Source organism: Anolis sagrei, chromosome 1 (assembly GCF_037176765.1).
Source record: "Anolis sagrei isolate rAnoSag1 chromosome 1, rAnoSag1.mat, whole genome shotgun sequence".
Taxonomy (NCBI): Eukaryota; Metazoa; Chordata; class Lepidosauria; order Squamata; family Dactyloidae; genus Anolis; species Anolis sagrei.
Window position 1 is genome coordinate 79,634,372 of NC_090021.1, and position 25,951 is coordinate 79,660,322.

Sequence of the window (25,951 nt, forward strand, 5' to 3'; positions counted from 1 at the left end):
GAGTATGCATACATATGGGTATGAGTTACCATACCCATGTACACAAACACACTTACAAGCTGAAAATGTTCTGAGGCAATCTTGAGAATATACAACTGACTCCCACCCCTCTCTCTCATACACACACACACACACACATATATCTTTGCCAGAAAAGACAAACAGAGAAATTGAAATGATACAGAATTATCAGCAGGGTCTTATATAACTTTTGCTCATTGACTATTACAACTGTTCCATGAATGGGTGAAACTTGTACAGCACACACAAGATTAGACGTAAGAACCACAAGAGAGCTGACTTACACTTTTTGCTTTTCTGATTTGTTTAATGTTCTTGTCCACAGGGAATCCAATAAGTGGCAGCTTGTGAGTTCCACATGAGTGGTAAAATGAGCTCCGTGTTTTGGCCCAAATTTTAAAGGGAGTGGACCTATTTAGGGGGTGGTATCTGCACTCTGGATAGCGTCTTCACATTTTGGACTAAAAGCCAGTGAGGATTCACTGCCCAACTGACATGAAAGGCACCAGGCAGCACTGAATTTAGTGCTATTTCCCTTTTTATTCTATTAGGAACAAATATTCTCACCTTCTGCTCACAGGTGCCATTAAACTAGTACTTCAAAGAGTACTTACTGAAGAAATGAATTAGGTTAATCCTGTTGACTGTGAATACAAAACACAAGCCTTTTAGTGTTTGATGTGCCTATTTTGCTGATCCAGGCCTAATCTTGATCTGAAAGTCAGAGGTACCGTAAGTCCACTCGGAGGGAAAACAGACTTGCACAGAAACTAAGCATGAACATAATGCTTTTGTCCCATCAGAATGAGGTAAAATATCCTTAATAAACAATTACAATGTGTCTGTGAACATATGAGAGCATCTGTCCATTTGTACTCCCACCACAAGGAATAAAATATATATATATATGTATCCTTGATTATGATTTACAAAGAAATTATTCTTCAAGGACTTGGTAATTCTTCATTCTCTACTAAATAATCTTTCTTCATATAATTTGCTCCTCGGACCAGCCTCCATACTCCAAGGTAAGCATCTTTTAATGAGCTTTTGCTAAGTCCTTCAGAGCTTCCCTCTTCAGAGATCTTGGGTGTATTTGCTTCTCTCATAATGCTGTCCACCTCTTCTGTGCTTTGCTGGTTGCTTTCACCTACTGCCTCCTCTATCATTGTATCTCCTGGCTCTGTCTCATTGGATATCTCCTCCATTATGAAGGGTGGCTGATCTCCATCACATTCTTTCTTTTCCTCCTGCCTAATTTCCTTCTCCAGATCTTCATAATTACTTTGCTTTCTTGTTTCAATATACTTGACCACACAATAAATGACAGACCCCACAGTATTTACCACCACCCCTGCTATGAACAGTTTTGTGGGCTCAACATCATTGAAGGCCACCATCCCAACGGTAATGGTCGCAATGCTCTTCACTACCCCAACAAAACTAGTAGTGACTGCTGAGTTGATATAAGTGCAGTGAAGTGTAGTGAAATTCATGGCACAGCCAATAAAAACACATGCAATGAAGATACATGTCATGAGAGGATCTTTCCATCCTGGGAAGGACCAAACGTTGATGGCATCCATGCTGGCAAAGGAGAAGATGATGAGGAAAGGGGTGGCTGACACAGCGATGACATACTGGGCTGTCAAAGGTCCATAGTCACTGTCTGCACTCGTCTTTTGGATGAGTACCAAATATGCTGCATGCACCAACACGGCCAGCACTCCAGTCACGTACCCAAGTGGATCCCCAGTCAGGTCACCTGCACCTGCCAATTGGGAAAGAAAGAGAAAGAAACAAGCACTTACACACTGTTCTATGTTTTGAGATCACACAAACACAATTAAGCTAAATTCACAGAGGACAGGTTTATCAGGGTTGTCAGGCAGAGCCTGGAAAATTGCTTTTTTTACACTACAATTCCCAGACTCCCTCAGCCAGCATTCTCTATTGAAAAAGATTTTTATATATACACAAGATCTGCTATCAGCTAAAGGGAAATTGGGACAAACAACAATGAACAGTCATAATTCACACCAATTTGCTTTGTTTGTGTATATCCAAATCCAGAGACATATGGCCTGTCTCTTGTTCAAGAGGATTCTGAATTAGATATATTGATCCATCCACATTTATACTCCTGTGCCTGAACCAGTGGTTCCCAACCTATGGTCTATGAACCACCAGTGGTCTTTAAGAACGAAAATATGTTCCATGGCTTCACCATTACTACACCATTGCCTTGAAACCACACAGCAATGCAAGCAACTGGTATCATGAAACCCTCTTATATTGCCAAGGTAACGAAGATGTCAGGAGGGGAGAGGATGATTACTTACTAAAGATTACTACTACCACATCAGCTCTAGATTGTTAAATGTGTTTTTGTGGCCATGCAGATGGCAACTACTGGATGGCATATGTTTTGTATCAGAAACTAGAGCTGATGTGGTTTATCCAATGCAATTTTCTGAATCAGCACCTCAAATAACAAAACTGAATCTAAAGTTGACCAAAAACTGATTTGTAACCCTTTTGATATTAATACTGAAGAGTGGTCTGTGGTCAAAGTGGTCTCTGTCCAAGTGGTCCCTGTTTAAGTGGTCCCTGATCAAGTGGCCTCTGCTCAAAAACCGATTGGGAACTACTGACCTAACCTCTAATGCAAAAGGCATGTTCAAAAGTGATGGAAAACTCTATGTCATTTCAATATGGCTTGGAGTGAGTGCCCCTCTCTGGCACCCTTCAGTCTGATGCTCTGTATGAACATCTTCAAATAAAACAAGTTTGGCCACTACTTGGCCTACCATTAGTCAGTGTCCACTTCAGGCACCAGGCTTTAGATGTTATGAGAGGGAATGTATCCCTGGTGGATAAGTTCTAAGACCCACCCACCCTTCCACGAATACCTGAAATTGTGGATAATACTGAAACCTAAATTTTGACTATACTTGAGCCAGAAACATACCATAGAATTGCACTGGAAGACCTAGAGAGGCCCACAACCATTTTGGGGGGAAATATGTTTGGAGTATGAGTAAGTGAAACTGGATTATCAAATCAGTTGATAAAGGGGTCATACTATATGTTGTATCTTACACCTCATAGGCTGAAATCATTTGGTTGGTTGCGAGTACACCTTGACTGTGGTTCACAAAGCAGGATGGTTTGGATCATCCTTGTCAATTGGTATTGCCAACAATCCAAACAATATTGGTCTTGACTCTGCATCCAAATTCAGGGCAGTCTCAGTTAAGTAGTGCTGATCACTTAATGAACTGGGAATGCATATGGTAATAAATGCAAGTAATTCCATGCTAAAGAAGAAAGCAAAACGAACAATTGTAGTGGGATTTCTGTAATAAGCTAGCATTCTATACACCCCCAAAGCACAATGGATTGGATTCAATTCAAATAATCTGTACTGAACTGTACCACTGACTGTGGATATAGGGGTGTGTGTATGTGTGTGTGTGTGCAGTTGAAACGACTGCATTCAGTGGCAGTCTATATTAGTCTTTATGGTATCCTTCCTTAGATGCATCATTCCCAAAAATGTATTAAATTATATTGGAACTTCATCTGCCAGTCTTTTTTATACCAAATTATCTTTTATATGTTATACTGAACAAATTGACTAGAATTAAAGAGTTCATGCAATTTTGCTGATTTAAGACCCCAGCATGAATCCTGTAGTTTTTCAGAATCTAGTTTATAATCTAAACCATACTTGTCGCAAGTAAATTAAATTAGAATATCCTTTATTTGTTGAATAGATTTGTGAAATTTTAAGGGTTCTCAGTTTGAATCCCATTCAGTAATTTGTACTGAAACCTTTAACCATCACTGCAGCAGGTATCGAGGTCTGGAAAAAAGAGGATTGTCGGTTTAAAACAAATTATAACATTTTCACCTTGCTTATGCTTTAAGATAGTACAGAAAACACACTGCTTTTTTAAACCCTCAAATTTAATGGATTTGAGGGGCGAGCTATAAATCAAAATAAAGAACACAGATGGCTTCTACATAACTGCATAGCCTTGAACTTCTGCATAGGGAAAGAAGGAAGTAGACAGGTAGGTAAACTTCGTCCATTGACTGGAGAATAGAATCAAAATAATGGAACCAAGTGACCTGAACGGTGTCATCGATTTGAGAAGAAAAGGACACAGGAACCCTCTCCAAGGAAGGCATTTCAGAGGCAATGCGAGTTGAGTTCTGAAAGATAATTGTTCCTGTTGTTTCCATGTTCTTTCAAACTGACACTGATTTATGGTGACCCTGTCCTGGGGTTTTCTTGGCAAAATTGTTCAGATAAGGTTTGTCATTCCCTCTTCTTAAAAAGAAAGGGTGTGGATTTCCTCAGCTGAGTGAGCATTTGTACTATCTCGTATGACCTTATCACACAGGAAAGCCCTCACCCCAGTGCCATTTCACCAGCAAGTGTGGCAAAACAGCAGGCACATGGGACAATTCCTTCAGCCAATGTGCTGCTCCAGTACGCGATGCCTTCCCCATCACACGGGAAATGTTGCCCAAACAGAGCAGAAACTTACTGGTTCCACTGGAGCCAGCACAACATGGGAGGGCTCCCATGTTTGGGTAGAAGTGTCCAAGGATGCTTCCAGCCTGGTTGGGGGTGGGGCCTCTGCTGGAAGTCAGACGATGTCATGTGACAGACATGGAGCTGCATTCCTGAAGAAGGCTCAATGCGTCCTAAGACACTTGTATTTGGAAGTATGATGAGGTCCTACATGCAGCACTCAAACCACTACATCACACTGGCTCTCTTTTACTTCCCCCACAGCTATCAATATAAGTGCAAAACAACTGGAGCAATATCAAGAAATAACACTTTGAACTGGGTCCATCTATCTTGAATACATCTGTCTTGAATACAAAATTTCATAGGAATCTTTTCCTAGTCTGTCTTCAGTCACATTATTTTATAGCCAGCAAGCACCTGCAGACCACTTATTGTCTGTTTCATGTTACACTGATACCTGCACTATTTTAAATAGTAAGAGCATGAATCCACACAGCTGGACAGTTCATTGTGCAGGGAAAAGATCAGCTAGCTTTTACAGGGGATAGTAGGAGCAGAGACAAAAGGACTAACTGTGTTTGGATTGACAATAGTTTACTTTGAGGCACCATGACAGAATGAGTTTTGCATGCTTTACATGTATTTGTTTTATTTCATAATGGGCAAAAGAGTTTTTCCAATGTTTGCAGCAGCCTTGTGAAAGGTCTGTAGACATTTTCCTAATGCGACTGTGGCAGATAAATGTGTATCTTGTAGCATTATAATAGACGCATGTGATGAGCCATACATTTCACTGTTCCCAGTGCCCTGAGCATGTTTGCAACCATTTTTTTTAAAAAAAAATGAGAAACAGAAGACAAGAAAATGTTAAGTGCACTCATGTAGACAAAACTTCCCTTAATAATGAAATTGTCCACACACCAGAAGATGTTCTGGATCTCTTCTAATGAATCGTACACTCTGTTGACTTGACATAAGCAAATGTGTGCATATTATGGGGCAAATGAATAGAAAGAAGTCTGTCTCCCTGTCTCATCATACTGGAACCAGTCATAATCCACTGAAGCTGAAGAGGTGAGTGGGGGGGGGGGGGGCAGAAGAGAGATAAAAGGCAGAACTACACAGTTACACCATAGAATTCAGTGCCAAAAGATTTAGTGCTGCCAGCTTTAAAAAGGGATCAGATTCATTGAGCATAAGGCTATTGATGAATGCTACACAAAATCATTACACATTGAAGGCAGCATCAAAGACAGTGTACTAGATCAGTTGATGGTGACATGAATGGTAGGACATGGTTGTTTTAATGCAGTGGTTCCCAACCTTTTTTGACCAGGGACCACTTTGACCAGGGACCACTCTCCAACATTAGTACCAAAAGGGTTACGAATCAATTTTTGGTCAATTTTAGATTCAGATTGGTTGATTCAGATAGGTTGATTCAGAAAATGGCATTGGATAGACCACATCAGTTCTAGTTTCTGATACTGAACATATGCCGTCCAGTAGTCACCATGCTCACCCACAAAAAAAAACATATTTAACATTCTAGAGCTGATATAACAATACTAATCTTTTGTGGGTAATCAGCCTCTCCCCTCATGACATCCCTGTTGCCTCAGCACTATAAGAAGGTTTTATGAGACCAATCACTCTTGTTGCTGGGTGGTTTTGAGGCAATGTTGTAGTAATGATGAGGCCGTGGACCATATTTTTGTTCTTGAAGACCACTGGTGGTCCACCGACCACGGGTTGTGAACCACCGTTCTAATGCTTCACTTATTGGGTTTCTCAAGGACCTCGGTTGAGTATGGACTAAACAGGCCATGGCTCCTCTTAGGCTGATACAAAGATGAGAGAGGGGATTTTGCTCCTGTGGTAAGAACACTCAATCCTTACTTTGTACAATTCTTTATGCTATTGGTGAATCAGGGCCAGCACCAATATGGCAGAAAGGAAAAAGGTTCTTACTGTTTCACCTCAACACAGCCTAGGTGATCGAAATGATACAAACAGATCAGTCAAAACAGATGAGTGACTTAACTGTGATAGCTGTCAAAAATAGACACTTCCATGAAAACAAACATTAGTGAAAAGTCCACCTTTTATGAGAGTACTCGCTCATAAAAAGAGAGAAAAACAACAGTGCCACAATATAGATAAGAGGGGAGGATTGATACAAAACCCAAGCTCCCCATTGCTTTCAAATATATATTTCTTTTAGCAATGACTGCAGCAGGAAGCATCTTCCAACCTAAGTATTCCCACTAGAAAATATATCGTCTCCTTTTGCACCTTTGTACAAAAATAACTGAATAGAAAAGTAAGTGCTGGTTAATTGTTTTGTCTTTGTCCCAATTCTTGAGATAATTCGGTCACTTTACTCAGCCAGATCCATCCCAACCTAACTACCTAGATCTACATAGATGTAAATAAGGAATGAACATGATCATCCAAACTTAGTTTTTATTCCAAAACATACAACCATGAATGGATGGATAAACTTTGGCAATCCACTTTTTTTTTTATTCCTCAACTATTAAAATGCTTATAATAGACTTTAATTATAGAGACAGCGACACTGCCTGGTAGATCCATAATGTGGATTTTCACAGGAGTTTTTCTTATTCTTGGCAACAGCTAATATGTGACTGAGAAGCCAGGCAGCTGCATAGGGTTGGAGGGAAAAGGGGAATTGGGAATAACCAGCTGGGCCACTTCAGGCAAAGCAGTTTTTTCAACACAGTGATAACCTCCGAGAGAGAGAGAAATCACATCTATTCACAATCCATATATACTGTCGCATCGTGAACGCATGGGAATGTATAGATATATTGCTCTGCAGATGCACTTTTAAAAGATACTTGTGTGTATAAATGCTCCTGTTCCCCAAGGGGCCATCTATTTGATTAGGAGCAGGGAAAGTATGATTATATGTGTTTCAAATGCTGAATGATGGTTTCTGCGCAGAATACGAACACTGGGGAGAATTTAGAATCTTTTTCCATTTCAGTTCCGCCTAAATAGACTGCAATGAATTGATATGCATTTTAGTAAAAGAGAGAGAGGCTGTATTGGGATTAAGAATATCCCTTTTTTACTTATAAAGAGACAATTTACACACCAAGATAACTTGCAGAGAAGGCACACAAAAGATCTGTACATTGATATAAAGACGTCTATTTATCCCTGACACAACTACTGGTCAGAGCAGGTAATATTTCTAAATATATGTCTGCATCTTGAAGGAAGATTGGTAGGAAATAGAGGCAAGATAATAAGTCAGTGAGGTTAGATCAGGCTTGGGCAAACTCCACCCCTCCAAGTGTTTTGGACTTCAACTCCCACCATTCCCAACAGCCTCGGGCCCCTTCCTCCCCCCCCCCCCAGCCGCTTAAGCTTAAGCAGCTCAGGAGGGAAAGGAAGGGGCCCGAGGCTGTTAGGAATGGTGGGAGTTGAAGTCCAAAACACCGGGTGGGCCAGAGTTTTCCCAAGCCTGCCTTATCATGATAGCCTGAAGGTAACTGTAAGCAATATTTTTAATAATTGTGTGCATGAAACTAAGTTTGTGGACCTTGAACCATCAAAGATGCCCTTATCTCGGTCACCCAGGTGCACAATTTTGTATTTAGAGTATTTCAAATTTTGGAATTCTGGATAAGAAATACTAGACCTGGAGAGAAACCATTAATCTTTTGAGGGAAGGTAAGCTGTGAAGTGAGCAACATGGTGACTGTGGCTGAGGAAGTGGAATTTGACATTTACAGGAAGGTACAGAACACTGTGCAGAAAAGTATAATGAAAGGATTGACTGCAAGGATTGAAAGGTGACACTGTCACGGGGAAGAGCATAGCGTAAAAAGCGGGGAAAAGAAGTTGATGGTCTGGAAAAAATGGCAAGGTGTCGAGGGTGGTGAGAAATCATATGTGTTAATTCCAACTCTAGAGGTCATCCGAGATGCAATAAGGAGGAGGTGAGGGAGACTGGAGGATCTGAAACAGGAACAGTGTCAGAGTCCAAAGGGGAAGGGAGCTGCGGGAAATGCCAGGAGAAGCTGGATAGGAGAGAGATGGGGATGCTGGGCTGGCCGGTGGCTGACCAGAGGAGGGTGGGCTGTTGAAGTAGAAGAGAAAGGGGAGGAAGACATTTGTAAACTGAGGTTGGACGGCCATCTGTCGGGAGTGCTTTGATTATGGGTTCCTGCAAGGTGTCAGGGTCTGACTGGATGGCCCTTGGACTCTATTCCTACTTTATGACTCTATGCGATGGCACAATGGGTTAAACCCTTGTACTGGCAGGACTGAAGACTGACAGGTCACAGGTTCGAATCCAGGGAGAATGCAGATGAGCTCCCTCTGTCAGCTCCAGCTCCCCATGCGGGGACATGAGAGAAGCCTCCTATAAGGATGGTAAAACATCAAAACATCCACTGGGCAATGTCCTTGCAGACTGCCAACTCTCTCACACCGGAAGCGACTTGCAGTTTCTCAAGTCACTCCTGACACAAAAAAAAAACCCCTCTATGAATCCAACAGTTTCTATCATCCTATGCGAATGCAATGCATGAGTGCTCCTACACTATAGAATGGGTACAGTTTGGGACCACTTGTACTGCCATGTATGATGGGAGCTGTAGTTTGGTAGGGCACTAGCACTCTTTGCCAGAGAAGGTTAAGGATTTCATCGCATTGTGCCAGAGCAGTTAAAGTGGTCTCAAAGTGTATCAAATCTGCAGGGGAGATGCATCAGCAATTCACTGCCACCGCCCCTCCTGGCCACCACCTTTTTGGGAGGCATCTACAGTTTAGCATGAATGTTGAACTACCATGGCTCATTGCTGCAGAATGATGGGTGCTGTGGCTCTTCCCTCTTTGATAGAAAAGGCTAAGATCCTTGTAAAACTACAACTTCTGGGATTCCATAGCATTGAGCCATTGAGAAGTGGTGCCAAGCTGCATTCATTCTTCAGTGTATTTGTGTATTTTAATATGTATTTTGCAGAACTATGTTTTAATATATGTACTTGATAGAATGTTTTAGATGATTATGTGTTTTTAGTGATGTTGTAACCCGGCTCCCCATGGAAATCATCAAAGTGGTGCCAAACTGCCTACATTCTCTATTATGTGTGTGTGTGTGTGTGGGTGACATGGAGACAATTGAATGGGCATTTGCAGGAAGGTACAGGATAATATTGGGCTGGGAGGGGGGTGTATAATGAAAGGATTATTAGACTGCAAGGATGGAAAGGTGACACTGTGCCAGAGGAAAGAGCATTGGGATGGAATGATCTATGAAGATGTGTTATTGAAGGTTTTCATGGCCAAAATCACTGGGTTGCTGTGAGTTTTCCGGGCTGTATGGTCATGTTCCGGAAGCATTATCTCCTGAACTTTCACCTACATCTATTGCATGCAAGTAAGGTTTATATCTATCTATCTATATCTATGGAAGGTCCAGGGTGGGAGAAAGAACTCTTGCCTGCTGGAAGAAAGTGTGAATGTTGCAATTAATCACCTTGGTTGGCATTGCAAAGTCTTGCAGCTCCAAGGCCTGGCTGATTCCTGCCTGGGGGAATCCTTTGCTGGGAGGTGTTAGCTGGCACTGATATAGAAACCTCCCTTGCTTAGTTTCCAATATACCTCACGACCTCTGAGGATGCCTGCCACTGATGTGTGGGAAACCTCAGGAGAGTAGTGCAAAAAAAGCCAATGGGATTTTGGGCTGCATAAATAGGAGTCTAGAGTCTAGATCCAGGGAAGTCATGCTACTCCTCTATTCTGTTTTGGTCAGAACACACCAGGAATACTGTGTCCAATTCTGGGAACCACAATTGAATGGAAATGTTGATAAGCTGGAATGTGTCCAGAGGAGGGTGACTAAAATGATCAAGGGAAGAGAAGAAGAGAAGGCTGAGAGGAGACATCATGAGGGCAGTGTAATATGTGAGGGGAAGTCATAGGGAGGAGGGAGCAAGCTTGTTTTCTGCTGGCCTGGAGACTAGGACGAGGAACAATGGCTTCAAACTACAATAAAGGAGATTCTACCTGAACATTAGGAAGAACTTCCTGACTGTGAGAGCTAGTCCAGAAGTGGAACTCTCTGCCCCCCAGTGTGATGGAGGCTCCTTCTTGGAGGCTTTTAAACAGAGGCTGGATGGCCATCTGTTTGGGGTGCTTTGAATAAGATTTTCCTGGTTCTTGGACTGGGTTGGACTGGATAGCCCACGAGGTCTCTTCCAACTCAATTATTCTAGCTTCTGGAACATGGCCACACAGCTCGGAAAACTCACAGCAACCCAAATCTATGAAGAGCGGGGAAAGGAAGTTAATGGTGTGGGATGGGATGGGGATGGGGGTTGGAAGGTTGGATTGAGGGTCGGGGGGGGGGGGAAGGAATCTGTCTCTTGTCAGGACGGGTGCCTTTGAGCTCCCTATGGAAATCCAAGTGGGGCCTTATTTGGGGTTTTTCCCCCTCTAGTGTGATGAAGTGGCCAGATCTATGAAGAACGTGGAAATGAAGTTGGTGTGGAATGGGATGGGGGATTTGGGGTGGGGGGTTGGATTGAGAGTCGGTCGAGGGGTCTGTCTCTTGTCGGGATGGGTGCCTTTCAGTTCCCTATGGAAATCAAGTAAAGGTAAATGTTTTCCCCTGAAATTAAGTCCAGTCCTGGCTGACTCTGGGTGCTCACCTCCCATTTCTAAGCCGAAGAAGAGCCGGCGTTGTCCGTAGACACCTCCAAGGTCATGTGGCCAGCATGACTGCATGGAGCGCCCTTACCTTCTCGCGGGAGCGGTACCTATTGATGTACTCACAATTTGCATGTTTTCGAACTGTTAGGTTGGCAGAAGCTGGGGCTGACAGCGGAAACTCACGCCGCTCCCCGGATTCGAACCTGCGACCTTTCGGCCACAAGCTTAGCAGCTCAGCGGTTTAACCCACTGCGCCACCGGGGGCTCCTTGATCCAAGTGGGAGCCTTAATTCTGCGATGCAGAAGGGGGGGGGCTTGGGCCTTTGAGGCTCCCCTGGCTCCACTTGGACGGCAAGGGTCCCGGGGAGGGGGCTTCCCCTGCCCCCTGGCCCGCCTCCTCTCCTTCCCGGCCCGGCTGGGGACTCACCGGCGAGGGCGGCTCCGCAGGTGGTGATGAGGACGGCGATGGAGACGCCGAGGGAAGGCACGCCGTTCTTGAGGACGAGGACGCCGACGAGGAGGGTGACGAGGGGCAGGCAGCGCTTGAAGACCACGTACATGGGGAGGCTGAGCCCGCGGAGGGACCAGAGGGTGAGGCTGGACTGGAGCGTGGAGAGGAGGGTGACGCCGGCGAAGAGGCGCGCCAGGCTGGGGCCGAAGGGCGGCACGTCCAGGGCGCCCCTCCGCCGCAGCAGCTCCAGGCTCAGCGCCGCCGTGGAGCTGGTCAGGCACTGCAGCAGCGTCAGGAAGGCGAAGTGGTAGCGGCTCAGCAGGAACTTCAGCAGGATGTTCAGCGAGCCCGAGAAGACCCCGTGCGCCACCGCCACCCACACGCCCAGCGCCCGCCGGCCCCGGCACAGACCCTGCATGGCGCCCCCGCCGTCCGCCCCGCACCCGCCGCCGCACCCGCCGCCGCCTCCGTCCGCCTCGGTCCCGCAGAGGCAACTTCGCCGGCAGCCCGGAGCCCAGGGAGAGGCAAAGCCTTCTCCCCCGCGATCCCCCCGCCTCCCATCCACTCCCACTCAGGGACTCATCGGCGGGAGGAGGAGGAGGAGGAGGGCCCGAGCAAGAGGGGACGGCGCGGAGATGCCACGAGAGACGACGACGGCGACGACGGCGATGCTGACGCAGCAGGCGGACCCGCAGGACGAGGAGCTTCCCATTAGTTTAATTAACAAGCGGGAACCATCCGAGGAGGAACCCGCGTCCAGAGCCTTTGTTCCTGGAAGAAGGGAGGGAGGGAGGGAGGGAGGGAGGGGGGAGCACAGGAGGAAGGCGCACCGCTTCCAAGGATTGGCCCGCTTTCCCTCTTGTGTCCTCACCACCTCCAAAACCGAGACTTCAGGGTGGAGAAGGAAGGCTTGGGGGTCACACAAATACACAACCCTTGGAATAATTTGTGTTCTCTCTTCTCTCCCCCCAAACGGAGACTTATAAGGATGGAGAAGGAAGGGGTGACTATCAGGGCAATGCTCTCTCTCTCTCTCTCTCTCTCTCTCTCTTGTTTCCCCCCCCCCCCAAACCAAGACTTAAGGGCGGAGGAGGAAGGCTTGAAGATCACACAAATACACAACACTTGTGATGATTTGAACTCTCTCTTGTCCCTCCCCCCACTCCGAAACCGAGGCTTATAAGGATGTAGAAGGAAGGCTTGAAGATCACACAAATACACACCACTTGGAATAATTTGCCCTCTCTCTTGTTTCCCCCAAACCGAGACTTAAGGAGGAGAAGGATGGGTTGAAGATCACACCAAAACACACCGTTTGGGATGAGTTTCGTTCTCATGTTTCCCCCCGAAACTGAGATTTATAAGGATGGAGAAGGAAGGCTTGGAAATCACACAAATACACACCACTTGGACTGGTTTGCGCTCGCGCTCTCTCTCTCTCTCTTGTTTCCCCCTCAATTCAAAATTTAAGGATGGAGAAGGAAGAGTTGGCTATCAGGGCAACCCAGACACATACACACTCTCTCTTGTTTCTCCCCTCACCCCCACCCCCCCATCACAACCAAGATTTCGGGATGGAGAAGGAAAGCTTGAAGATTACACAAGTACACACCATTTGGAATTATTTGCTCGCTCGCTCTCTTGCTTCCCCCAAACCCAGACTTAAGGGTAGAGATCAGGGCAAGCCATACACATACACACTCTCTTGCTCTCTCTCTTGTTTCGCCTCCTCAAACCCGGACTTAAGGATGGAGAAGGAAAGGTTGGAGATCTCACAAATACACACCACTTATTTGCTCTCTATCTTGTTTCCCCCACAAATCAAGATTTAAGGATGAAGAAGGGTTGAAGATCACACAAATAAACTCTACTTCAAATTATTTGCTCTCTCTCTCTCTCTCTCTCTCTCTCTCTTGTTTCTCCCCCTAAACCAAGACTTAAGGATGGAGAAGGAAGTCTTGAAGATCACACAAATACCACCTCGAATAATTTGCTCTCTCTCTTGTTTCGCCTTCAAATCAGGACTTCAGGATGAAGAAGGAAGGGTTGACTATCAGGGCAATGCACCCAAATACCCACAGTCTTGTTGTCTTTCTCTCTCTTGTTCCTCTCCCCCCCCCCCCCAAACCAAGACTTAAGGACGGAGGAAGAAGACTTAAAGACCACACAAATACACACTACTTGGGATAATTTGCTCTGTCTCTCTTGTTTCCCCCTGAAGCCAAGACTTACTCGGCTTGAGGGGGAAACAAGGGGGAGAGAGCAAATTATCCCAAGTGGTGTGTATTTGTGTGATTTAAAGCAACCGGATTAAAAGTGGATCCATGCTTTACTATGATGAGTGCTCTGGTGTGATGAGGTTCAGGATGGAGAAGGAAGGGTTGACGATCAGGGCAACCCACACACATACACACACCCTTGCTCTCACATGTTTCTCCCCCTCAAACCAATACTTAAGGGTGGAGAAGGAAAGCTTGAAGATCACACAAATATACACCATTTGGAATGATTTGCCCTCTCTCGTTTTCCCCCAAACCGAGGCTTAAGGATTGAGAAGGAAGGCTTGAAGATCATACCAAGACACTCCACATGGAATGATTTGCTCGCCCTCTCTTGTTTCCCCCCAAACCCAGACTTAAGGATGGAGAAGAAAGAGTTGACTTTCAGGGCAACCCACACACATGCACACACTCTTGCTCTCTCTCTCTCTTGTTTCTCCCCCTCAAACCAAGACCTAAGGCTGGAGAAGGAGGGGCTGAAGATGACACAAATACACACCACTTGGAATTATTTGCTCTCTCTCTCTTGCTTCCCCCTCAAACCGAGATTGAAGGATGGGAAAGGAAGGCTTGAAGATCACACAAACACACACCACTTCGAATAATTTGCTCTCTCTCTCTCTCTCTCTCTCTCTCTCTGTTGTTTCTCTCTTAAGCCGAGGCTGAAGGATGGAGAAGGAAGGGCCGAACGAGAGAACACTACTTCTCAAACCCAAGACTTAGGTTTCCACCCAAACACAAAACTAGGATGGAGAAAGGGAGAGAGGGGTTGTGCCCGAAAGCGGCCGAGGGCGACACACGTACACAAATACAGACACTGCAACTTCCGAGTTGTTTGCCCTCAGAGAAAAAACCCAGAGAGGCTACACTGCCAGAGTGAGGCGAGCAAAGCTGGAAGGGGGCGATGGACCCGTCCTGGGCACCATTCCGTATTCCGTAATGGAGGAGCCATTCCTCCTCATTACATGGATGCGGGCTGAGGGGCTGTTTTCTAAGGAATTAGAGAAACGCACTGATCCGGCCTCTGGCCTGGCGGGTCTTGGGCAAGCACCAGAAACAGGGGCCGAATGGCCGCTTTCGAGGCAGCTCTCTCTGGCGCTTGCCGAAGACCCGCCAGGCCAGAGAGGCCGGATCGATAGAGGTCTCGAATTCCTTCCCCTCAAGAGAGTTCAGCGAAAGCTTGGAGAAGCTCCGATCCATAAACTTCCTCAAAGTCAAGCGCCTCAAAACAAGGCGGAAGGGCTTCCTTCGCGCTCAAGCCTTGAAATCCTCTCATGAAAGGAACGCCGTCATATTTGTGTGCAGGAGAGATTGATTGATAGGCAAATGGATGGGTGGATGGGTGGATGGCTGGATGAATGGGTAGGAAGGCAGGCAGGCAGGCAGGAAGGAAGGTAGGTAGAGAGAAAGAGAGAGAGAGAGAGAGATAGGGTAGGTAGGTCGATTAGATAGATAGGTAGATTAGATAGGTAGGTAGATAAATTAGATAGGTAGGTAGGTTGGTAAGTAGGAAGGGAGGTAGATTTGACAGACAGACAGACAAGGCGGGAACAATGGCTTCAAACTACAGTAAAGGAGATTCCATCTGAACATGAAGAAGAACTTCGTGACTGTGAGAGCAGTTCAGCAGTGGAACTCTCTGCCCCGGAGCGTGGTGGAGGCTCTTTCTTTGGAGGCTTTTAAACAGAGGCTGGATGGCCATCTCTCCGGGGTGCTTTGAATGCAATTTTCCTGCTTCTTGGCAGGGGGTTGGACTGGATGGCCCATGAGGTCTCTTCCAACTCTTTGATTCTATGATTCTAGATATATAGATTATATAGGTTAGGGTTAGGTAGGTAGATAAGTAGATAGGTAGATAGATAGATAGATAGGAAGGTAGGTAGGTAGATTAGATAGGTAGGTAGGACTGAAGGAAGGAAGGAAGGTAGGTAGATAGATCAGGTAGGTAGGTAGGAAGGAAGGTAGATAGATAGATAGATAAATAGATAAGGTAGGTAGGTAGATTAGATAGGAAGGAAGGTAGATAGATAGATAGGTAGGTAGGAAGGAAGGTAGATAGATTAGATAGGTGGTTGGTAGATTAGGTAGGTAGATAGATAGGACACATGTCCTTTTTCCGTGCCAGGAAGAATATGAACAGAGGAAGAGGAGATTCCTCCCTCAAGGCGTTATGAGCGAGAATTATGATGGTGGTGTTTCCCCTCCCTCACAATTGCAACGCTTGAAGTTCCCTCAGGGTCGCCCATGCTTCTCCCCTCACAAGGCGGGGATTGTGGAGGAGCAGCGACTTCCTCGCCCTTCACCACAGTCATAAAGGTGGCTAAAGGGTAGAATTGGCAGATAGTAAACATGGCGATGGTTCCACTCAAGTGTCGGGCTCCATCAAACTTTGTGAAGGGAAGTCGTCTTTTCCTTCAGGAGCCTCACGCTCTCCTCGGTGGCCTTTGCCCAGATCAGGAGAGCAGACGACTACATGGCTTGCCCCCAGAGTCATTTGGGTCCTCGGCCTTTATGAAAGGCTGCCGGTCGTCATCGAAAACCCGGGAGGAAAGGGCAATGGAGTCTTCTTCAGAAGGCAGTAGACTCCATTAGAACAGACATGGGCCAACTTGGACCCTCCAGGTGTTTTGGACTTCAACTCCCACCTTTAGGGGCCCGAGACTGTTAGAAATGGTGGGAGTTGAAGTCCAAAACACCTGGAGGACCCAAGCTGGCCCATGCTTGCATTAGAAGAGGGCCCTGAGCAGCAGATCTGGGCAGCAGAAGTGTTCCTTATTTCGTTTCTTGTTCCAAAATGTTTCATTTGTTGTTCCAGAATGTTAACTGCCAAGGAGAAGGAGAGGTGTTTGTGTAATTTTGAGTTGTTTGCTTTCGCCTTAGGTGTCCAAACAGTCTACCTTGGGGAAGGCTGCACTTTGACCTGGGAAGGGTGGCGTGGTCTCTGTGTGTTCCCTTTGCTGATCCCTCTTCCTGCTACCTGCCTTCCCCCTCAACAAGAGGGGAAACACCTAAACGAAGGGGCAGCGGGTTCTCCCTCTCCACCCCCCCCCCCCCTACAATGTATACTTTGACTGAGGCTGAGGTTATATCTGCTGCACTACACACAGTTGTATCAGTTGCAGCCTCTGAAACTGCTGTGGTTCTATGTATTGTTGAAGGCTTTCCTGGCTGGAATCATTGGGTTGTTGTAGATTTTTTGGGCTATATGGCCATGTTCTAGAAGCATTCTCTCCTGATGTTTCTACTTCAAGCATCCTCAGAGGTTGTGAGGTCTGTTCCATGGCTTTCTGAGATCTGTAATTTGCTGGCTTCTCTGCTAAGAAGTTCTAGTCTGCTCCTCTGGACTACAATTTCCAAAGGACCCCAAGAAGAGCAGGATTGAGGATTTATTTATTTAGTTATTTATTTACTTTATTTGTATACCGCTGTTCTCAGCCCGTAGGCGACTCATAGCGGAGCAAAAATTCAATGCTAACAACAACAGGATATGTAAAAACAATTAACACAATAACAGATTAAGCAATTAACACAATAACAATTCACTGGCGTCTCATAACTGAAAACATGATCCAAACTCGTCATCCATTGTTCCGTTCCTATACTCATTGCACTGCCTATTTAAACGCCTGTTCAAATAGCCAGGTTTTCACTTTTCTCCGAAATACCATTATTTATTTATTTATTTATTTATTTATTTATTTATTTATTATTTGCATTTATTAACCGCCACTCTCAGCCCGAAGGCGACTCGTGGCGGTGTACAAAACATAGAACATAAAGACAACAATTACAATAAATTCAGGGTCATAACACACATCTAACTAACACACAGCTAATTAAGCTAAACATCCGCTTCGTCTTGTTTGGGTCACAATCAGTCTCGTAGTCATAGTCCATTCCAGTGGTCGTTCCAAAGCATAGCATTTAATTGAAGGCCTTTTCAAAGAGCCAGGTTTTCAGGCCCTTGCGGAAGGCCAGGAGGGAAGGCGCCTGTCTAATTTCAGCGGGGAGGGAGTTCCAGAGCCGGGGGGCCACCACCGAGAAGGCCCGCTCTCTCGTCCCCGCCAAGCGTGCCTGTGAGGCAGGCGGGACCGAGAGAAGGGCCTCCCCGGATGATCTCAAGGTCCTCGTGGGCTCGTAGGCCGAGATGCGGTACTCAAGGTATTTTGGGCCGGAACCGTTTAGGGCTTTGTAGGTTAGCACCAGCACCTTGAATTGGGCCCGGTAGCTAATCGGCAGCCAGTGGAGCTGGGACAGCAAGGGCGTTGTGCGCTCCCTGCGTCCCGCTCCGGTTAACAACATGGCTACCGCGCGCTGGACTAGCTGGAGCTTCCGGGCCGTCTTCAAGGGCAGCCCCACGTAGAGAGCGTTGCAGTAGTCGAGCTGATCTGATGTCCGTGGGAAGGGCGTTCCACAGCCGAGGGACCACCACCGAGAAGGCCCTGTCTCTCGTCCCCGCCAGCCGTGCCTGTGTTGCAGGCGGGACCGAGAGCAGGGCCTCCCCGGAAGATCTCAAAGTTCTAGTGGGTTCATAGGCAGAGATGCAATCGGATAGGTAACTTGGGCCGGAACCGTTTAGGGCTTTATAGGCCAACACAGCACTTTGAATTGTGCCTGGTAGCAAATTGGCAGCCAGTGGAGCTGGCGCAACAGAGGAGTTGTATGCTCCCTGCGTGCCACTCCTGTTAGTATCATGGCTGCCGAACGTTGGACTAATTGAAGCTTCCGAACCATCTTCAAAGGCAACCCCACATAGAGAGCATTGCAGTAGTCTAATCGGGATGTAACCAGAGCGTGGACTACCGTAGCCAAGTCAGACTTCCCAAGGTATGGGCACAGCTGGCGCACAAATTTTAGCTGTGCAAATGCTCCCCTGGTCACCGCTGAAACCTGGGGTTCCAGGCTCAGCGATGAGTCCAAGGTCACACCCAAGCTGCGAACCTGCGTCTTCAGGGGGAGTACGACTCATTTTATTTTGTAGGATAGACAACCATTCAGGGTCTCTAAACTATAATTCAGCCCAGATCTAAAGTAGTCCAGATCTCTGTAGCAGAGAATTCCAAGTCCTTTGGTAAACTAAGTATCACATGATTCCTTAAAATGAAGCCCTAATAATTAAAAGTGGCACAAAACTGATGTAACTGTGGATTGTAGACACTCATGTATGTCTTGGCCTCACTTGTGTCATTTCCTGGTCTCAGTTGGCGACATTATGAACCAGGGTTAGTTTAAGTGGTAGTAAAGCACACCTTCATTTAAACGGAGGTTTACGCAAGATAAATGTGGAACTCCACCTTGTGCTTTAGAAAGGTTTGTAATCAGTTTTGCTGCTGCAGCAATACTTGTGATCCAGTTTTCAAAGTGACAGCCATGTTAACCTGTTGCAGCAAGCAGCAACTGAGAATCATTCAGCAAACTTTAAAATGCATCCTATGATCTTTGGTGGGCTACATTCCACATACAGTGATGTGGACTATAATCTGTGCAAGGTATAATACTGGGCCACAAACTGTTGTCATCTAGTCAGCTCCCAGAAGTCCTAGCTAAAATGGTATTGGACTAGTTGAAGTCCCAGATATCCAAAGGACCAGATTCTACATTGCTAGGAAGGGAGAAAGCTTGTTTTCTGCTGCCCTGGAGACTAGGATACGGAACAATGGCTTCAAACTACAAGAAAGGAGATTCCACCTGAACATGAGGAAGAACTTCCTAACTGTGAGAGCTGTTCAGCAGTGGAACTCGCTGCCCCAAAGTGTGGTGGAGGCTCCTTCTTTGGAGGTTTTTAAACAGAGGCTGGACGGCCATCTGTCAAGAGTGCTTTGAATGCAATTTCCCTGCTTCTTGGCAGTGGGTTGGATTGGTCGACCCAAAAGGTCTTTTCCAACTCTTTGATTCTATGATTCTATGACATATCTGACTAAAAAAAAAACTATAATGGTCCAATACAACTTTCTGTTATTTTAATTTTGGATCTGTAGCTACATTAGTCTCCTTGTTAGCATGTGAAACATGACATTTCCTCATAAGTTGATGTGAATAATGTATAAGCTGTGGTCGTGGCTGAATAGTTAACAGTTTACTGGCACCCAAGACATTTCACTGTAAAGAACAAGAGGGTAACATCTTCCATGATCTGACAAATACTCATTCAGCACCAGCAATGGGACAACCATCCTTCATTGCACCTGAATAGAGTAGGCTGACCTAGGCTTGCAAAGCAAGGTGTGTAACATTGATTATGATCACCCCACTGAATAATGGAGAAACAGACAAGAGTTCTTTCTCCAACCCTGGAGACTCCACAGATATATAAATCTCAACAGCCCTCACAACCTCTGAGGATGTCTGCTATAGATGTGGGCAAAACGTCAGGAGAGAATACTTCTGGAACATGGCCATACAGACCATAAAACTCACAGCAACCCAATGGAGAAACACTTTGTGTATTTCATAGAATCATAGAATCAAAGAGTTGGAAGAGACCTCATGGGCCATCCAGTCCAACCCTCTGCCAAGAAGCAGGAATATTGCATTCAAATCACCACTGACAGATGGCCATCCAGCCTCTGTTTAAAAGCTTCCAAACAAGGAGCCTCCACCACACTCCGGGGCAGAAAGTTCCACTGCTGAATGGCTCTCACAGTCAGGAAGTTCTTCCTCGTGTTCAGATGGAATCTCCTTCTTGTAGTTTGAAGCCATTGTTCCGCGTCCTAGTCTCCAAGGAAGCAGAAAACAAGCTTGCTCCCTCCTTCCTGTGGTTTCCTCTCACATATTTATACATGGCTATCATATCTCCTCTCAGCCTTCTCTTCTTCAGGCTAAACACGCCCAGCTCCTTAAGCCACTCCTCATAGGGCTTGTTCTCCAGACCCTTGATCATTTTAGTCGCCCTCCTCTGGACACATTCCAGCTTGTCAATATCTCTCTTGAATTGTGGTGCCCAGAATTGGACACAATATTCCAGGTGTGGTCTAACCAAAGCGGAATAGAGGGGTAGCATTACTTCCCTAGATCTAGACACTATGCTCCTATTGATGCAGGCCAAAATCCCATTGGTTTTTTTTGCCACCACATCACATTGTTGGCTCATGTTTAACCTGTTGTCCACGAGGACTCCAAGATCTTTTTCACATGTACTGCTCTTGAGCCAGGCGTCCCCCATTTTGTATCTTTGCATTTCGTTCTTCTTGATGAAATAGGCTGTAGAAAGCCAAATAAATCACATAAAAGTTTTGTGATCATGAGGTGTATCACAGCAAAATCAAGACAGAGACTTGAAGCACTTTAAAGACTAGTGAATGCTCCTCCGGCTTGCAGTTTATTTTACCAAATGCAGAGACTTCATTGTTTTTTTGCTGCAGCAGATTATCAGGGCTATATCCCTATAAATTTGTTTCAGAAGCAGCAATTTGGCTGACAATCACTCTATGATTTCCACATTGTTGTTATTGGTGCTGTTATGCATCTCCAAATCAACTATGAATTATGGTGACTCTATTATAGGGGTTTCACGGCAAGATTTATTCTGAGGAAGATCCCTCCAAGGCTAAGAGAATAGATCTTGCGCAAAATCACTCTGTGGCCAAGTGAGGATTCAAACCCTGGCCTTCCAGCATCCTAATTTAACACTTGGACCACTAGATTACACTGACTCTTGTGATCTTTGCACCTGGAGGAAAATGGTAGGACATTCCTTCCTGCTCAAAGTCCAACATTCCATCCACTGCACCACACTGCTTTTCTCTCCAAACTAATTTTCCTAATACATGTTGTGAATTACCTATTAAGTCTGGTTCTCTGTCCATGCTGCACATTAGGAGTGTGCTGACTGCAGAATAGAATGGAGAGCCTTGCCACAACAACACTAGATAAGATCTTGAATCGAAACAGGCCATACTGCTGCTAGTGAAATTGCTGCCATTAAATTGCATTAAGGAGCCTGACAAAAGGGTTGATAATTTCTTTCCCCCTGAAATCTGTTCATGAGGATCTTGGAGGAAAGAGATGTAGACAAGTAAACAAAAAAGGGAGTGAGGATTGGCTCTGACATTTGAATCATTTTTGCTTTGTAATGGATTCTTATTCTTTTTCAAACTTTACCATTTCATCAGACTTAACAAAACAGTAAAGTTTACAGTATAAATGTAGCAACTTTTAATTTATGTGGGTTACATAGAGTCAATAAAAACAAAACAGTACCTGCACATACAATCTGAAAACTATAACATCAAAATAGAGGCAAGAATAGGAAAAAGTAAGTTTTTATCAGAGTGGTGGAATGACTCAGCTTCCCATTTCTTCTCCCTTTCCACCTGCTGGAAGGGATTCTCAGCAGGGCTGGTTTTTTCACCACCACCCCCCCCCCTGCCCTGTGTTGCATGGTGGAATGCTCATATTCTGGCATGTCATCCATGCCCCTTTACAAATATATTGCATTTCCCAATCACTCAATGGTTCATCCCACACTTGAGGAACCAATTAAATGCAATGTGCTATTCTTTGGCCTTTGGAATACCCAATTTTAGTCTAAATGTGTATGTATGTCTATGTCTGTGTAATAAAAATGAAAAAAAGTAAAGATTGGTAGCTTTGGGAGGGGGTTCTTTTGGGGAGTATAATCCTGATGTTAGGCTGCAAATTATAATGATATGTGAAAATTGTTTCTGCAACATGGTTCCTTCCCTCTCACCCTCCCTCCATCTCTCCCTTTCTCCAAATAGTTCTCTAGGAAACTATTTGGAGGAACATATATTTCCTCCATATATGTCCCCTGATTAGGGACATATATTTCACTGAAGACCATACAGTGAAGACAGTAGGAATGAAAATTCTGGTAGCAAGACCATCCACAGAATCATGCTTCCAGCCATCTCTGCAGGTACTTGCGTTGTATTGAATGGGAATGCATTTTTTTTTCAAAACCAGCAGTCCAGAGAACTGGCTGCTGTGGCAATGAAGATATACCATGTTTTGGAAAAGCCAATTCCCATCTGGAAGGAAAGGTGAGAAATAAATTAATTCTAAGTGTTCTCCAAGATTAATGTGCACTGATGATTTGATAGCTCCAAGGACTGTGTTTATAGTCTTAGTCAATGCAGAATAGCTGTCTGCAAATTGGTGCCCACCAGATAGAGACTTAGACAAATAGAGAGACAGGTACAGATAAGAAGAATGATTTAATTTCTATTAAACAGGGGTGTGTGGGGAGGTGTAATGGAAGGAGGGAAAGGATAGGTTCAGAAGGTCTCATAGATTGCAATTCTTGCCCAGTCTGTAATGAAAGTAGACATGGCTCAGATGTCATCAAGCTTTATTCCAGTAAAAGTGAGGAACGCGTCCAGCATGAAGGGGGAAATAAGCCAAAATCAGTTCCATTTTTACTTCCACCCTGCCAGCAAAAGCCTGGCAGGACTCTGGCTAGAAAACAGCCTCTGAGATCGGAGTGCTCTGTCTATCCGCCTCTTCAACCTTAGGATTGCTCCCTAAGAATACTAATTTTAAAGCAGAATTCCAATAATTTAAAAGCACACTGTGATAAAGCACTCAGAACACTTCCATAGAATTCTTACATTTTCATGGCAAGCGCAAAGCCAGGCAAAAGAGAAGAATATGAGAGAACTTGAATGTGCCCTTTAAAATAAGGATTAAGCACTAATGACATTTCTACTTAAAAGGCCACTTCTGAATGCAGTGACTGAAGGACCCCAAGATACTGCTGTGAACCTTAAAAGCCACTACTTTAAAATAAATCATTATGCTTCGAGAATTCAAAGTTGGCTTTCAATTACTGCTGATGAAACCTTTTTCATTCTCTGTTGCAAGATGTTTATGCCCTTCCTGCTTTAGAAATTATTTGTTAAGGTTAAAAACTATACCCCATATATTTAAGTGTATGACACATCTGATGCCAGATTTATTTATTTTTCAAAAAGGATATTGGCTAGCTACAGACATCAGTATATGGGGAGGATGATAAAATTAGAGGAACTTTATATTGGTGTAGTGAAACCAGGGTTTGGAGGGTCCAAATACTAGACTTTCCGATTTACCACAGATAATATCATCTGACATCTCCTTTGCCTTCCCTCGGCCCGGTTCCCTGATCCACCTAAGTTTAACCACAAATCTCACTGTAACTGGAGAAGAGTTTCCCCCCACCTACAATATATATTTATGGGATGGGTTGATCTTGGATGGGCAATAAAAAGACCCATTCTGATTGAGATGAAAACTAGTAGAACTGAACTTGTTGACTTGGGATCAATGCAATCATTTCCATTATTGGATATTATTTGTTGAGGGAGTATAGTCATGACAATCCTAAATTACAGAACTGACTACATAAGCGGATGTGAAATTAATGTACAATTGTCTTCAAGCTGATAAAGTGAGATTTCTGTCAACCTACCCGACTATTATTTAATAACATAAAATGTGACTATCATATTTCTCTTATGCAGAAATATTACCAACCATTCAATTCTCCCATGTTGCGTGCTCAAATACTAGAAGCAGGAGATGATCAGCAGAAAGACAGTGCTCAAATGAATGATACATTTTAGCATTTATTACTTTGAGTATTACCATACGCTGTAAGCAGTAGTTTTATGGTTATGTGCAATTTCTTGGTTGACAAATTTACAAGTGTTTGTGACACTTCAATCTTCTTCTGAGAAAAACAGAAATTGGAACTTTAGTGTTTAATAAATGGGCTTCTTATAGGAAACAAGCTCAGAAACTTGTTCCAATTTTAAAGAAATGAAATTTGAGTGCAGCTCCACACGTCAGTACAGCTTCTCCATTTATTTCAGTGGGGGGAAATGGATCTGTATGGTCACGTGTCTGTGTCTGTGTCTGTGTCTGTGTGTGTATACAGGTACCTTGGAAAAGTTTTTAAGGGAGTGGGGCTCAAAACCAGCAGGCAAATCATTCTGAATTTTGGGTGTTTGCATGTGTGTTTTAGTAACAGTAAAAGCATGAAGACAGTGAATAATAATGATGATATAACCAATAACTAAAGCAGTTAACAATTTGACTACAATGAGGAAAATGACAAAATATTAACATACTATGAAACTGTTTAAAACATAAAATAATACTGTATATTAAAGAAAAGGGGAAAGGCAGTAAGACCTCCATATCCATGGGGGATACAGTCCCTGTTGGAGCAGTTACCTGAGACCATAGGTTCAACTGAATACCAGATTCCACCAAACTCCAAGACAGTGTATTTGACTGTCAAATAGCTCTTACTGTCAGGAAAGTGTTTCTAATGTCTAGGTAGAATCGCTTTTCCTAAAATTTGAATCCATTGCCCCATGTGCTAGTATCTAGAACAACACAAAACAAGCTCGCCCCTCGATATGACATCCTTTCAAATACTTCAAAATAACTATCATGTCCCCTCTCAAAAGTCTTGTCTCCAAGCAAAACATACCCAATTCCCTAAGTTCCCAAGTATTTCTCCCCGAAGCATGAAATGCTTTAATAATACCATAATCTATGATCCAAGATTGCTTTCTCTACAGGATCATGTTCTTCCTGACAACATTGCAAGAACCATGTATCTGTGGGAGAGATGTTCCCAGACAGACTATGGTTATGTGAACTGTAGATGACCAAATAACATTGAACTACCTCACTCTCTGCCCTAGCATGCCATATAAAACTTTATGGTAACTTCCGGGGGAAAGTATGCCATTGAATCTCCTGGAGGACCTAGTAAATTAATAAGTGCAGGTAAGTGAACCCGTGGATATGGGAGTATTACTGTCTTATCATTCTTTCCCATCTACCAAGTGTTCCTGTATATAGAACCCGAACTGGACCTGGGCAGATGGGAATTTGAGATTGTACATGTCTGTTTTGAACTCTAGATGGAGAAATTCACCATGCTTCATGTTTGGTTTGGGCCTATTCCTCATTTTGAGTTCAAAAGCACTTTGCTGGCCATGTTGT

The 25,951-nt window shown here is 44.6% G+C and overlaps 1 protein-coding gene across 1 annotated transcript; it reads right to left on the reverse strand.

Moving 5' to 3' along the window:
* Nucleotides 1–301: 301 nt before the first annotated feature.
* On the reverse strand, nucleotides 302–12,490 carry SLC35D3 (solute carrier family 35 member D3). The gene is made up of 2 exons (XM_060753438.2): nucleotides 11,691–12,490; nucleotides 302–1,792 (listed from the first exon to the last, which is right to left on the reverse strand). The coding sequence occupies exons 1-2, from the start codon at nucleotides 12,130–12,132 to the stop codon at nucleotides 966–968; spliced, it is 1,269 nt and encodes a 422-aa protein (XP_060609421.1). The 5' UTR covers nucleotides 12,133–12,490; the 3' UTR covers nucleotides 302–965.
* Nucleotides 12,491–25,951: the final 13,461 nt, after the last annotated feature.